The 16,549-nt window shown below is 36.2% G+C and overlaps 1 protein-coding gene across 1 annotated transcript; it reads right to left on the reverse strand.

The window, feature by feature from the left end:
• Positions 1 to 1,090: 1,090 nt before the first annotated feature.
• Positions 1,091 to 15,989, reverse strand: LOC129269792 (DNA-directed RNA polymerase III subunit RPC8-like). Its single transcript, XM_054907279.2, has 6 exons — positions 15,900 to 15,989; positions 8,947 to 9,079; positions 7,903 to 8,086; positions 7,376 to 7,439; positions 5,681 to 5,879; positions 1,091 to 3,918 (listed from the first exon to the last, which is right to left on the reverse strand). Exons 2-6 carry the CDS (start codon positions 9,055 to 9,057, stop codon positions 3,865 to 3,867), a joined length of 612 nt encoding a protein of 203 aa, XP_054763254.2. The 5' UTR covers positions 9,058 to 9,079; positions 15,900 to 15,989; the 3' UTR covers positions 1,091 to 3,864.
• Between the last annotated feature and the right edge of the window lie 560 nt (positions 15,990 to 16,549).

The raw sequence follows: 16,549 nt of genomic DNA on the forward strand, positions 1-16,549 counted from the left end.
TGTAATAAAACATAACATAATATAACATTATAATGAACAATAATTTCCCACTTTGTTTCTCTTCCTTTCTCCCTCTTTTTCTGATTTCCCCCTTTTTTTGCCAGCCAATGGGGGGGATGTGCCCCCCCCCGGTAGTTAGGCCACTCTCCCCTATGTATTATAATTTTTCATTGAAACATTTGATAACTACAGGTACTCTGCCTAAGTCAACCTCCCATCAGTCGTAAAATCGCCTATTTCGAAGCATTTTTTTAGACCAGATTATTAAAAACATGATATCTCAGGTCCCAAGAGATTCGACTTAAGCAGAGTTACCTGTACCTTTTCCATTCTTTGGTTTCATCATATTAATTACACCCCAAATATACTATACTACCCAGTGGATTCGTCCGCCAAAAAATTTGACAAGCAAAAAAAAAAAAAAAAAAAAGGTCTTCAACCACAAATAAAGGATTTCGTACCAGAAAAAAAATTGACAAGCAAAAAAAAAAAGGTCTTCAAGACTCGTCAGGGGGGCAGGGATATGTCCCTTGCATGGGTTGTGACTCATCAGGGGGGCAGTCTGCCCCCTCTGCCCCCCCCCCCCGTAGGTACGCTAGTGATACTACCTAAACCCACTCACACATAGACCCTACACATTAAAACCATTATGCTTCTCTCTCCTTCCAATTATTGCCATATAATTCATCCACACATCTATCACCGATGACTATCTCTACCATTATTTGCTGTTCTCATGTCCACAAAGCCAGGCACAGATCTTGCACCTACATGTTAACCCCCCCCCCCCCCGGCGCGTTACCTTTCTTTCATTTATTACAATTATTCATTCTTCTGTCATCTCACATATACCACTCACTCCCACACCCCTATTCATCCACGCTTTTATGCTCCGCATCTTTCTGCAGTTTCGTCGTAATTCATTGACCTACATCAAATTATATCTCATTCACACTCCATCTTCATTAGTGATAGTTTGGCCCTTATCATAACTTACACAGACACGCAAACACACACACTCAAACACACATACACACAAACACCCTAATACAGACTTCATGGAATGTGAAAAAGAATGATTTTACAAAAATTATGTTATTTATATTATATGAGCTTGGTAATTTTTATTCTAACTCAAGTGCAATACGCTTATGATCATCATGATCATGCATCAATACTGACAAGGGAAGGGCCAAGCTTAAAGAAGTGGATGATTTTAAGTATTTAGGTTCATACATATGCGACTCAAGAAAAGACTTTCTTATCTAGAAAAGCTCTTGCGTGGAATGCATGTAATAATCTGCATTTGATTTGGGAATCAAATATTTCTCTGTCAACAAAACTCTCCCTGTTTAATAGGGCATGTGTAGAAAGTATCCTTTTTTATGGTTCAGAAACATGTACAATCAAGAAGTCCCTAAAAGCTAGACTAGATGGCACGTATACTCGACTTTTAATGAGGGTACAAAATATTAGTTGGAGATCACAAGACAAAAGATGAAATTTACTGACATCTTCCACCTATCTCCACCACAGTAATTAAACGTTGTATGAGATTTGCTGGTCACTGTTTCCGTAGTGAGAAGGAAGTTATTTCAGATGTAATTTTGTTGCGCCTCCCTCATAAAACGAGAGGACGGAAACCTTTAATTTTTGTTGATTACATATGTAGGGATACAATTAATTTGTTACATGATTTACCAACTCTCATGTCAGATTGCGAAGCCTGGCGTACCATTTTTTATTCATTCTCGGATGCATCAGATTTGTAATGTAGTGTAGCAATACATGTTTTTACCTGTTTTCCAATAGATTAATGCACCATGGTAACGCATCACTTTACAGTGTGCATTCATTCATTACGAAGGGTAGTGTTTTTTTTTTTCAAAGCGCCGTGGTGTAGTCGTTCTGAATTTTGCCTTGTAATCAGAGGCTCGTGTGTTCAAACCCCACCATGGCCTAGCGTTCTTTGGCAAGGCGTCAATCCACAATTTGGCACTCTCCACCCAGGTGTTAAATGGGTACCCGGTAGGATGCGAAAGCCTATGGAGTATGCCTAGCAATTGAGTCTTGGAACTCTTGTTGGAATGCTCACCAGGGAGTGGAGAAAGTGCATACATTGCATGCGGGCATGCAAGGATCCGATGACCGGGGTAATAATATATCTGTAAAGCACTTAGAGACGTTGTTTTAATGTGTTAAGCGCTATATAAATGCGGATTCTCATTATTTCAATCAATTAATTGTCCTTTAGTTTATTTCATAGTTCTTATGAACAAAGTGCAATTCATCACTATATTCTACATTAAAATCGTTCAAAATGAAGGAAAAAATGCAAAATGAAGAAAAAAATAGCCTAGGACATAGCTGAGGGCATACATAAACTATATTGATTATAAAAATATGCACAATATTGACATGAAGAGGCTCAAATAGCAGATTTGTGAATAGAGTGGGGGTACAGAATACAATTTTATGTAACAGGGTAGAGAGGGGTGCATTTCTTTTATTATGAAGGGTATGTGTTTGCTTTTTGTCATTTCAATTAGTTAATTTATTAATTGTCCTTTAGTTTATTTCATAGTTCTAATGAACTTAGTGCAGTTCATCACTATATTTTACATTAAAATCGTTCAAAAAGGAGGAATAGATACAAAATGAAGAAAAAGATAGCCCAGGACATATCTGAGAGCATACATAAATTATATTAATTATAATAAATATGCACAATATTGACATGAAGAGGCACAAACAGCAGATTCGTAAATGAGGGGGTACAGAATACAATATGTTTGGCTTTAACTTTGGACCAACAGGGTAGTAGCCGAAATCTATGTCAGAGTCTGACGGGAACCAATTCCATTGAGCCAAATAGTCTGGATTTAAAACTGTTCCACCACACTAGGTTGCCCTAGGTCTGTTCTTTATTTCCTCAGTTGGACTATCAGGCTAGTAGCCTAAATCTACTTCACAGTCTGATGGGAACCAATTTAAGAGAGCCAAATACTGCAGTCTGGATCTAGACCTGTTCCCACAAGCTAGGTTGCCCTAGATCTGTTCTCTCATTCCCCATGTTGGATCAGCAGACTGGTACACTGCCTTACCTCTGTACCACCTCAAATAGTCCTGGATCACATTTACAAGCTAGGATGTTTGATGGACTAACAAGCTACGTAGTCCTAGATCTCGGTGGCCTACATCTATTCCATAACTCTTCTTGTTAGACCCTTTAAGCTAGTAGCCAAAATCTACTCCAGTGTGAGATGGAAACCAGTTTCACTTAGCGAAATAGTCTGTTCAATCGAGATAGGTAGTCCTATATCTGTTCCATATCCCTTCATACTAAACCACCAGGCTAATAGCCCAAATCTAGTTCACTGTCAGATAGAACACGGTTCCACCAATTTTCACTAGCCGTATAGTCCACGGGCCCGTAACACAAAGCTTAGCAATCATCGTAGAAGAACATCTTTGATGACGATTGACTGCATTGTCTACAATGTACAATCAAGCATACGTTCAATTGCTAACCTTTTTGTTACAGGACCCAGACCTGATCCATGTATCCTCATAATGGACCATCAGACTGGTCCTCTCTTTAATCTGTTCCACAAACTAGATAGCTCTAGACCTCTTCCAGCTCTTCACATAATGGACCACAAGATTGGTAGACTGCATTGGATCCGTTCCAGTAGGCGGGGTAGTCCTGGATTTATTCCATCAAACTAGATATCTCTAGACCTCTTCCCGCTCTTCACAAGCTAGACCACCAGACTGGTAGACTCTCTTAGATCTGTTCCAGAAAGCGAGATAGGCCTGGATCTGTTCCACCAAACTGGTTATCCTTAGACCTCTTCCAGTTCTTCACATGTTGGACCACCATGCTAAGAGCCCTAGACCAGGCTCACTGATGGAACCCTGGAGAAAAAAAAACCAACAATAAATAATTGAATTTTCTAAGACATATTTCTTTAGAATGGAAAGGAAATATGAATTAATTCAATTGACCCTTCATCATGATCAAAGAAGAAAAAATCAACACTGTTTTGAATTGAACAATGAACTAGAAAGAAAACTATGACTAACAAATTTGAATTATTATATTTTGCAATCCTATTTGAATGTACAGGTATTAAAGGGAATCTATTAATGGAAAACCCTTCGCAAGAAAAAAACAAGTAGAGAAGTAGATTGGTGAAAATTTGAACAAAATCAGACAAACAAATGGGAGAGATATGAATTTTAAAAAGTTGTGATAAGTTGGATATATCAATCTCCATCTGGATTTCAATTGTCCACGTATATGATATCATTATAGCGCATGGGCTCCTCTGTTTGGTCTGCTGCATAAAAATGAATAAAATGACCCCCATCTTCAAAATTTATTTATTTCTATGTGTGACCTGCCACCCCAAAACCAACAATAAGTTGACCCAAATGAATATTGAGATTTTTATTGGGCTTGGAAATTCATTTCCTAAGTTTTAGAATGATATATATGTTAAAATTGACCAACAATAACCATTACAAGTACTTGATTTAATGCAGAGGAAATTCAGCAAGAGCTTAAAAAATAATGAGAAAACAAGGTTTGAAGTTTAGGGTTCACTCAAGCATGATATGTGCATACTGTGTAATCTCAGTGAAACTTCCAAGCAGTCCAAAAAAGTATTGTCCAAGAAACTCTTGTATCTTTTCTTTTATTCAACTTCACAACTTCAATTTTTACAGTATAAGGAAGAAGAATTGCTCTTTCAGATAAGCTATTTTTCTAATTTTTGGTTTTTGGAGACTAAATTACTATTTTGGCTATTTACAGAGAGTCTTACCTGGCAAATTTCGGTGGTTTTGGGGTGGTAGGTCACATATTTCTATTCTTGCTCGCGGCATATGCTATTGAGGAAGCAGTTGTCGATACGCAAGGAAATGTAGGCCTTTCATGACAATGAAAGTTAGAAGCGCAAGGAAACTGGAACACGCAAATGTGACCAGCTATCCCCAAACCAGCAAATAAGTCACCCAAAAAAAATGTTGAGATATTCATTGAGTTGGAATAAACACATCATAAGCTTTAAAATCATATACAACTTTTAAAAATTGCTCAACATTAACCCACAGAAGTATTTGATTGAATGCACAAGAAACTAAGCGAGGGCTTCAAACATATGGTGAAAACAAAATTTCAAGTTCGGGGTTCACTCAATCATGAGATGTGCACACCCTGCAATTTCATGAAACTTCCAAGCAGTCTGCAAAAGCATGCGTTATAGAAACTCTGGTATCACGTTTCAAATTGATCTTTGCAACTTGAAATTTGGACAGTATGAAGTAGAATGACTCTTTCGGAAAAGCTGATTTTGTTTCTTTGAATGCCAAATTAATATTTTGGTAATTTACAGAGGACTTTCCCGGGTGACTTTTTGATGGTTTTGGATGGCTGGTAACATATTGAATAATGGTTCCCGTCAACGAACGTAGAGGGCAGCAACAAACAGCGGTCGGTGCTGAGGTAGGGTACGGTTGGCTGCATGCATATCTACAATCTTCCAAAAAGTGCTCTGGGAGAAAATGGTCACAAAATCTGAGCGAAGTGGACCTTCCTAATAGCAACACTGCCCTCTACGTCCGTTGGTTCCCGTCTTCACAGGAGAACAGATGTAGAGGGACTGACTGGACTTACCACTAGACTGTAAGGGGATTTCTTTGCTTCATTCTCGTCTGCTCCGGCCTCCAGACCATCCTCGGGACCAACAGGTGTCGTATCGGTAAAGACTTCATCCACCACCCTGAATCGAATCTCTTCATTGATATCCATGAACATGTCGTGGGTGCCTTCCTCCGACTCGTACTGCCAGACCCAGAGCTGCTCGGTCTCATCACTGGACAAGGTCACATTCAGGAAAAAACATTGACACTGAAGAAATTTCATTTTAGCCCTTAACAAGGCTGACAGGAACAGGGCTCTTGTTCAATAACTCAGCATAGCTATGAAGCTCTTGAAATCACATTTCATAAACATCTCCCTATCAAATCTCACCTTAAAGGTCAAGTCTATCCAGGAAAATGCTGATTTGAATAAATAGAGAAAAATCAAAATAGCATAATGCTGAAAATTTCATCAAAATTGGATGTCAAATAAGAAAATTGTGACATTTTAAAATTTCGCTTATGTTTCACAAAACAGTGATATGTACAACTTAGTGACAAACATATTAGACAGACGATAATGTCCTTCACTCACTATTTCTTTTTATTGTTTGAATTCTACAATATTTCTTTTTTTTTTCAGATTTGACAATAAGGACCAACTTGACTGAACCATATAGTATTAAACAATGCTAATTGTTCAGGAATTATTTGTTGTTTCACATGACAATGAGGAGCAAATAAGAATATTTCATATAATAAAATACAAAAGAAATAGTGAGTGGATGATGTCACCAGTTTCCTCATTTGCATACCGACCAGGATGTGCAAATGACTGTTTTGTGAAATCAAGCGAAACTTTAAAATGTCATAACTTTCTTATTTTACGTACGATTTTGATGAAATTTTCAGTATTATGCTTGTTGGATTTTTCTCTTTTTATGCATATTAACTTTTTGTTGGGGTGGACTTGTCCTTTGAATGTTTCACCATATATACTAACAGTGTAACACTAAAGTAATCATGAAGATGTTGAGAAGACTCCACAAGACATTTCTCAGATAGCCTCACCAATGATAGTGACATAGTGACCCTTATTCTGAATTCTGGTTTGATTTTAACTCTGGTCTACCGTGGTAGTTCAACCTCGGAAAGCCAATTAATACACTAATCTCAAACAGCTTAATGTTTATTAATAACTGTCTGTGAATGAGAGCTCAATTAGTTTTCTTTACCACTGAAGGCGTAGGGAAAAAGAGAAAGTAAACATATGACACATAGGCCCGTATTCTGAAGTCAGGTTTAACTTAGACCATGGTCTAACTCTGTGCTAAATTTATGGGAAGCCAAAAGTGTCAAATTTTTTATTTAGTTGTATGTTTCTCATGTTTACTGTGCTCTTTCCTGATTCATTGATGGTGAAGACAATCATCTATTTATACTTCCTAGACAATTATGAATGATTTGAGAGCTAAATGAGCTGAAATATGATATCTCTACCGTCAGTGATTTAAGTAACAATTGGCTATCCATACTTAAACCACAACTTTAAACCTGAGTGTAAAGTTAAACCCGACTTCAGAATACGGGCCATACAGTGTAAACACAGTTTTGACATCTTCAGAGTTAGACCATGGGCAATCATGTCACAAGGACCCACTTCATTGTCTAATAGCATATGAAAGCTGATAAGCTTCTATTGCTGATTCAGGTGCGATTGAAAGGATACAATTTGCACGGTTGCTGAAGGGCTTCCGGTGGAACAACAATGTCATCAAAGAATCCCAATGATACTGTGAAGAAAATAATTGAGGTATAACTGACAATAAATGATAGATTAAGCATATTTCTTGTATAAAGAAAATCACACAGGCCACAGGGACAACAATCATAAACAACAATTAATTTGGCTTCTGAATATTCAGAGATTTTATCTTTTTTAAGCACTCTAATCCCTTCTCTCATACTTGTGATACACATGGGTAGATGAAAAATAGGCATAAAATAGGTCTGATTCTCAGAATCTCTTTTGAGATGAAAAAGTAACACTGCTGTAAGAGTTTTAATTTTTCTAGGAAAAGGTCTTTCAGTAACCCCCCCCCCCTCTTGCATCCAATCTGCTCATTTGTAATCTCTACATTGTAAATTTATATGTTCTACAATTTAAAAGACTGTTGTACTAGGAATTCTGAATACAAAATGATTTCATTCCATTCTAGATTTCTTAAAGAATGCAGTGTTATGAAAGATGCTTACTGTGCACACCATCACGGCTGCAGCTTCGGATTCGCCCGCCGAGAATCTCATCCATGAAGGGATGGAAGACCACAAACCGAAAGTGGACTTTCGTATGAGATGCACCATCACCAGGAAAGATATGAGAGTCTTCCATCTTAACTATGTCATGAAGAGCGATGCATAGTCCAACGTTTGGTACAACCTGCAACAAAAGAGGAAAAATATTGTTTACTTAGTATTGAAATGCATGATGAATTGTTAGAATACAAAACTCAATTCAATGCGTTATTTCACACAGACTTTACAGAACTGAAAAGGAAGAGTTTTGACTTCAAGCCTGTATTTAGCTTCGAGTTCCCCCCCCCCATGCATAAATGTATCTATCACTTTTCCAATTGAATTCCTTGCATAAATTTATATGCCCTACACATTTATGATGTAGAGGACAAGAAATTTAAAATGAGTTTTGCAGAATACGGTTTGTGATTTTGAAAGTAAAAAAAATTATCAGGTGCTAATCAAACAAAAAATATTGGGAGTATTGTTTGGGGATATGAAGCTTATTCTAAAGCATGATATGGTATAAAAGTTTTATGAAATAATCTTTGTCTGTAAATTTCTGATATCTAATCATTCAATATATAAGACAAGTGCTTAAAGAGTAATATTTTTTTTTTAATTGAAACGTAGAGGGGCTAGATAACTAAGAATATTTTAATTTCCACAGAGAATCAGCAGTTAATTCACTTTTGTTTTCATAGGCAATGTTAAATGATACTGGGGTAAATATGAAATTATTCAGGCAAACCCTTATTCCAAAGCTTTAGCCAGGCTTCAAGAACTGTTTCAAGAGTGCTTTCCGAGGATCTCATATTGGGGCAAAGAATTTGAATGTTCTTTTGTTTCTGATTGAAGGGAACTTCTAATTTTAATACAAGAAACTAAGATTAAAGGGCTCAAAGTATATTCACGAATACAAATTTCTCTACCAATAAAAATTACAAATGAATTTTACTATAAATTAAAACAGAAGGATTAATAAAAAGACAAGGAATGGTTTACTTTATTTGCAAGTTTCTTGTTGAGTTCTTCTGTGATGGCGTCAATAGGTTTAACATTGAAGAGCCACGGTTCAATGCGGACCGTATCCACCATCTCAGCTAAAGCAAACATTATCACTCTACGTTACAGCAACCTGAAACAAAAACAAACAAAAATTGTCAATCGTATGATACAAAGAATCATAATATTGAAGTTTTTTAATTGTTCCATTAAATTAAGGTGTTTTTGACACATCAGATTGACAGAGGTGTATTGCCCCCCCCCCAAAAAAAAAAGCTTACCCTGTTTCACAAAGTTGTTTGTAAATTAAACCATTAAACCATTTCTCAGATGTTTATAAGTCAGATTATTTATCGTTTTGATTCCCAAAAAGAATGTGATTGATCCGATCAATCACAACTAAGGATGGCTAGCAACGTCACATATGATGTATATTCATACATTCATCATTCTCTTGAATATTCAGTGTGATTCTCTTTGTAGGCTAGATACTAAGGAGATTGTGCAAATTTCCTGTAGAAAAAATTATGGTATGGACGGATTTCCATACAGTTGAGATTGATTGGATCAAACATTACTCTTTGTAAGACGAGGCCCCGATCTTTGTGTAGATGAGAAAATTCCCCATTTCTAACAAGTTCTGAATAGAAAATTTAACATTTTTAAAGCTTGAACACTCTCCACATGTGATTTTGAAGTCATACCATCAGTAATCTGTAGTTCCCTTTCAGTTTCATGAGCAATCTAATGCTCCAGTATTCTTGGTTTCAGTAGGTACAATGCATTTATTAACTGGTATCATTTCTCATATTTGTATTCCCAATCCATCAAAATAATTGTGGATTTTCAGTTTACTCTTTATCAATTCCTAAGGTGGTGTTTGTGACTCAGGCTATGTCTCATATTTTTTGTTTCCTGTCAGATAGTACTGAAAATCTACGAGATGTTTAGCTCAGAAGCTATTCATGAAATGGGTTTAGGAATGTCAGGGACGAATCCGTACTTGGCAGAAAGTATCCCCAAAGATTCTAAATTCAGACTATTGTACATTTTTACTTCTTCTTCAAGATATAAGAGCTTTTGAAGTATAATTTCATCGGCTCAATTTTGTATTATAAATCTGTCTAAACTAGCAGCTTCAAAATCTGTGTAGGTTGCACTATTTTTTTCCTATACAGTCGGAATCACCACATTAGCAATTTTTTTTTATAGCAGTATCCAATATCAATAGATATAGTTCTAGTGGATAATGGGGCAGCTAAGTTAGGGTAGTGAAGTAAATGGATGATTGTCAGTGCCAGCCTTGTTAAAATATTCATCATGATTTTCCTATATGTTAAAACATTTTTTTCTAGATTCCCAGGGGGGGGGGGGGGCACTTACATTGACGAGTGGATACCATGCGCGACAAAAAAAACACGTAAAAAGGATGTCTTTTCAAGATAGGGCACGTTACGTACGTAACGTAATAAGGGTGTCAAAAACATTATGAAAAAAGGGTATCTATTTCGCTAGGAAAATACGTGTTTAGGGTCAAATTTGTGAGGGAATAAAAAAAAAAAATCTTTTATAAAGGATTTACTTTTTCCCCCAACAGTCAACACTACGTATTTAGAGTACGATTTGCACGAGGTGTGGGAGGTGGGACCGTACTAAACCCAATGATGTAGGTAAAGGTAAAACCGATGACCAACAACTGCAACATAACAATTAATTATTAAAGGCTGTACTTGTTTAGGGGGTCAATTCAGGAAATACTTGCCAAAAGCATCATTTTGTTTACTTGTTAAGGTTAGGGTTTCACACGCCAATACTTGTTAAGGGGTGCATTTTGAGAAAATGGAAAATAATTGTTTATGGTGCTTTTCGAGACCCCATGGTCATGCATGGTATCCACTCGTCAATGGAAGTGCCCCCCCCCCCATTTCTAGATGCAATGTTTTTTTTTCAAAATTCTGTTCATGTATGATTTTCTTAATAAGTTTGACTAGCAGAGATTACAATCGACTTTTTTTATTTTACTATTACTATCTTGTTTACACATATTTTGTTTGTATTTTTTTTTATGTTATGCAGGGTCCCCATAAAAAACAGTATTTGAATTATTGATGGAGCTATCCTGCTGAAATAAAAACTAAATAAATAGGCCTAAATAAAATAATAAATAGATAACAATTTAACAGGGAAATAGGAAACATACTTTAGTCATAGATGGAAGTACACTCTCAAATTAAATTTCATACAGGCAGAAGAAATACAACAGCATCTCAAAGTAAATCCGACCATCGATAATAATCATAATTCAGATCTAACATTTATTGCATGTGAAGGCAAGTTTTGTAAATAATTATAAATAATCAGTAACAAAATTCTCTCTCGCTCTCAACTCTAGCTCTCCTTAACGGATGCAATGGCTCCCTTTTCCCTTTAATCTATCCCTCTCCTTCCTCTTTCATTGTCCCATATATATTCTGACAACTTCTGTCATGATAATTTTAATCCCTTCCATCAATTCATGCATGTTTTTATTGAGTGTCATTTTTAATTCAAACTTCAGTTTCCCTTTCTCATTTTCAGTTTGTCCTCCATCCTTCATGTCCTCTATGCTAGTTGTAGATGATATCAGCAAAAACAAGCTTGTGAAATTCAAGTACCGTAGATCTAATGATTTAAAATTCCAGAAATATTACAGGGTTGGCATGTTTCCCGCTTCGGAGGCTTATTTCCCGGACGCCGGGAAATAAGCGGTATTTACCGGTATTTACCGCTTTTTTCTGGTATTTACCACTTTTCCCCGGGAAATACTGGGAAATATAATTTTCCACTCACTTTTCTATAGGGATTGTCAAATTTTGAACATAAAAACAAAGGTGGTAAGTATGGTTGCTCTGGTGTGTACCATTTGTGTGAGTTTGTGTGTGTGTTTGCTTGTTTGTGTGTTATCTATGTCTGTTATCATGAAATGCTGAAAAAAATACAATAAAATACTAAAAAGATCCCAAATAAATACATCTAATTTGCTCCAAGATTGATTTGTTTACAATAGCTTTCAATCAATATGAATATGACAAACTGTACAAGTTATTTATTTTACATTTCCCATGAAACATTCAGTAGCTTAAGTATGTCAATTATGTTGTTATTGTATTCATTTTATATTTCTTAAAGGAAACAACTATTGACACCTCTTTCCACTTTTGTGTACATTTGTATAAGTTATGTTTTTTAATTTTTTTGTTTGCTTTGTTTGTTAAACTTCTTGTAAAAGTTATATTAAAAGAATTGCAACATTAACAAGGCAAAAGCAATTTTGTGTCTCGCCCACTTATGAAAATAACCAGAAATATTGTGATTTGCAAGGGCACGCAAGATAATTATATCAAAACTTCATTGTGAAATGACTGGGATGGAATAACACTTGTCATAAGAGCCTTGCACAAAAACTTAAATGTTGACCTGAAAATGACCTTTGACCTTACCATGTGACCTCCGACTGCAGCATAACATACAGGTCGCCTAAGTACATCTACCATTCAAGTTTGGTTGAAAAGCGACATACGGTTGCGGATTTAGGTGTCATAAGAGAGTCTTGCATTTCAACTTTAACGTTGACTTCAAAATGACCTTTGACCTTACCATGTGACGTCCAACTGCAGCATAACATGCAGGTCCCCCAAGTCCATCTACCATCCAAGTTTGGTTGAAAAGCGATTTATGGTTGTGGAGTTAGGTGTCATAAGAGAGTCTTGCATGTAAACTTTAACGTTGACCTGAAAATGACCTTTGTCCTTACCATGTGACCTCCGACTGCAGCAAAACATGCATGTCCCCCAAGTCCATCTACCATCCGAGTTTGGTTGAAAAGCGACTTACGGTTGTGGAGTTATGTGTCATTACAGGTTTGTGACGGACGGACGACAGACGATGGACGGACGACATTTGGATCCCTAAGTCTCGCCTTCACCTCTGGTGGGCGAGACAAAAATGGCAAATTTTTGTAATTTTTGTCTCGCCCACCAGAGGTGAAGGCGAGACTTAGGGATCCAAATGTCGTCCGTCGTCCGTCTGTCACAAACCTGTAATGACACATAACTCCACTACTGTAAGTCACTTTTCAACCAAACTTGGATGGTAGATGGACTTGGGGGACCTGCATCTTATGCTGCAGTCAGAGGTCACATGGTTAGGTCAAAGGTCATTTTGAGGTCAACGTTCAAGTTTACATGCAAGACTCTCTTATGACACCTAACTCCGCATCCGTGAGTTATTTTTCAACAAAACTTGGATGGTAGGTGTACTTAGGCGAGCTGCATGTTATGCTGCAGTTGGAGGTCACATGGTATGGTCAAAGGTCATTTTCAGGTCAACATTAAAGTTTACGTGCAAGGCTCTTATGACAAGTGTTATTCCATCCCAGTCATTTCACAATGAAGTTTGATATAATTCTCTTGCGTGCCCTCGCAAATTACGATATTTCTGGTTATTTTCATAAGTGGGCGAGACACAAAATTGCTTTTGCCTTGTTTAGGCTACAAAAAGATCTTTTTCTGTAAGCAATATCAAAATTCAAAACCAGCAACCACTAGTACACACTCATACATGTAAACACTAAAACTCCTTACATACAGTAGAATACAGAGCTTTATTCACACTTAAAACAAAAATCATATTGTAATGAGATACAATGGCATGTAAAAAGTTAAACCCCAAGAGAAATATTTGTTTATGTTTTAATATGATTATTCAATTTCCAGGAACATAATTTGAGTTTGTGTGCGTATGTGTGGACTTAGATCCTATGTGTGTTTGGGTATGTACATGTATGCAGTATGGATTTTATCTGTTTGTGTGTTTCTAGCTACTATGAGTTTTGTGATTCTAATTATTTCAGAACACTACTTTCATTTGTTGAGGTTAAAAACAACTAAAAAAAATACTAAAATTATTGAAAACAAGTGGAACGCCTCTGGCAGTCTCGCCTGCATTACGCAATTTAATATAGCAGCAGTGCTAACTTTGAAAACTACTATAAAATAATCATTCACAAAAACATCATTCATATAATGACATAATACCACGTTCATTGACCATAAATGACATTTGAACGGAGACTTAAGACTGTCAACTACATGTACACCCATGTCCACATTTCAATCACTCTATCCATAAACTTTCAAAGTTATGATGGCACTTCAACAATTACCCCAACATGGCCTAAGTTTATTGACCTTAACTGACCTTTGACTTGGTTTTGTGACCTGAAACTCACAGGGGATGTTCAGTGATGCTTGATTACTCTTATATCCCAAGTTTTATGAACTAGATCCATAAACTTCAGAGTTAGGATGGTAATTCAACAAATACCCCCAACACGGCAAAAGTTCATTGACCTTTAATGACCTTTGACCAAGGTCATGTGACCTGAAACTCGTACAGGATGTTCAGTGATACTTGATTACTCTTATGTCCAAGTTTTATGAACTAGATCCATAAACTTCCAGAGTTTGGATGGTAATTTAACATATACCCCAAACACGGCCAAAGTTCATTGACCTTAAATGACCATTGACCATGGTCATGTGACCTGAAACTCGCACAGGATATTCAGTGGTACTTGATTAACCTAATGTCCAAGTTTCATGAACTAAATCCATAAATTTTCAAAGTTATGATAGTAATTCAACAAATACCCCCAACTTGACCAAAGTTCATTGACCCTAAATGACCTTTGACTTTGGTCACGTGACCTGAAACTCGAGCAGGATGTTCACTTATACTTGATTAATCTTATGCCTAAGTTTCATGAACTAGGTCCATATACTTTCTAAGTTATGATGTGATTTCAAAAACTTAACCTTCGGTTCAGATTTTGAAAATTTTTTTCCCAACATGGTCTAAGTTCATTGACCCTAAATGACCTTTGACCTTGGTCATGTGACCTGAAACTCAGGCAGGATGTTCAGTAATACTTGATTAACCTTATGTCCAAGTTTCATGAACTAGGTTCATATACTTTCTAAGTTATGATGTCATTTCAAAAACTTAACCTTAGGTTAAGATTTGATGTTGACGCCGCCGCCGCCGTCGGAAAAGCGGCGCCTATAGTCTCGCTCTGCTATGCAGGCGAGACAAAAAAGAATTATAAATCATATTTCCTGTTTTTTCCATATTTACCGGACGCCCATCTTATTTACCGGACGGTATTTACCAGTATTTACCACCGGTAATTACCGCTACCGGTATTTACCGCCCAACCCTGGAAATATACCAGATTATGATGACTTAGACAGCTGCCATCCGTCTGTTTCGAGGAGTTTTTTAACATTTTTTTTTTTTAATTCTTCTCGTACACAGACGGCTCGCTAGCGTGCAGCCACCATTAGGGGACTTGCAATGCGAAATCCCCCCCGTCGGGGCTCTTCAATTTTTGTCTTTAATGAATAAAAATTTTGAAAATTAACGCGACCAAAATGCAAATTAATATTCCCTCTTGGCATTAATTGCCCAAAAACGGAGAAAAATCAAGGTAAAAGGAACAAAAACAGTGACTTACCTCGGCTGTCGCGCAAATTCACTTCCCCGTTTTATCCGATCTTAAGTACATAAACATATGGCCATTGAGTCCCCTGTACAGATCGCGCTAGAACTTCGGTCTCTGTATTTGGTGAGTGGAGCCAACGTAGTTCAGCGGAACAACCAAAATACAGAGACTGAAGCTTTTGGTCTAATGATGACTATGCTTGACTATGACTGAGATGATAATAATAAAAAAACAAATACACAAATCACTACGTATGGGACACAGCATTAAACTTCTGCATGTTACGTTTCGAATCACCAAAATTTACCTCGATTTAACAAAGAAATAAATGAATATTTTCTAATCTTGCATACTCCATGGTACTTTCATTCTTTTAATTGATGAAATAAACTTAAATGCAAAAAGAACTTACATACAACGGCGCCGAGGAGAAGATTTCTTTGGACCCTAAATCGAGAAAAGTGAATGCAAATCGTGTAACTTGTAAGCTCGACTATGGCACGCCCATAGGGAAACAATTATATATATATTTCACTTGAAAAAAATATGTTTCTCTTCTACTAAACCATTTCACTCAAAGAAATTTATATTTCACTTTTCAAAAAAATATATTTCACTTTTCAAAAAAATATATATTTCACTTTTCAAAAAAATATATTTCACTTTTCAAAAAAAATATATTTCACTTTTCAAAAAAATATATTTCACTTTTCAAAAAAATATATTTCACTTTTCAAAAAAATATATTTCACTTTTCAAAAAATAATATATTTCACTTTTCCAAAAAAAATATGTTTCACTTTTGAAAAGAATCATTTCACTTGTTACATTTTAATTTTGAGAGAAAACAAATCCTTTCACTTTTGTTGGATAACACATGCGGCTGCCGTATTAGACCGTACGTAAAATTCATCTATCTATCTACCTACATGATATATCTATCTATCTCTCTGCCTAATATATATCTATCTGTTTAAATCTATCTATCTATCCATCTATCTGTCTGTCTATTTATCTATCTATCTTTCGAACTATTTATTTTTCTATCTATCTGTCTAACAA

Source organism: Lytechinus pictus, chromosome 10 (genome assembly GCF_037042905.1).
Source record: "Lytechinus pictus isolate F3 Inbred chromosome 10, Lp3.0, whole genome shotgun sequence".
NCBI lineage: Eukaryota > Metazoa > Echinodermata > Echinoidea > Temnopleuroida > Toxopneustidae > Lytechinus > Lytechinus pictus.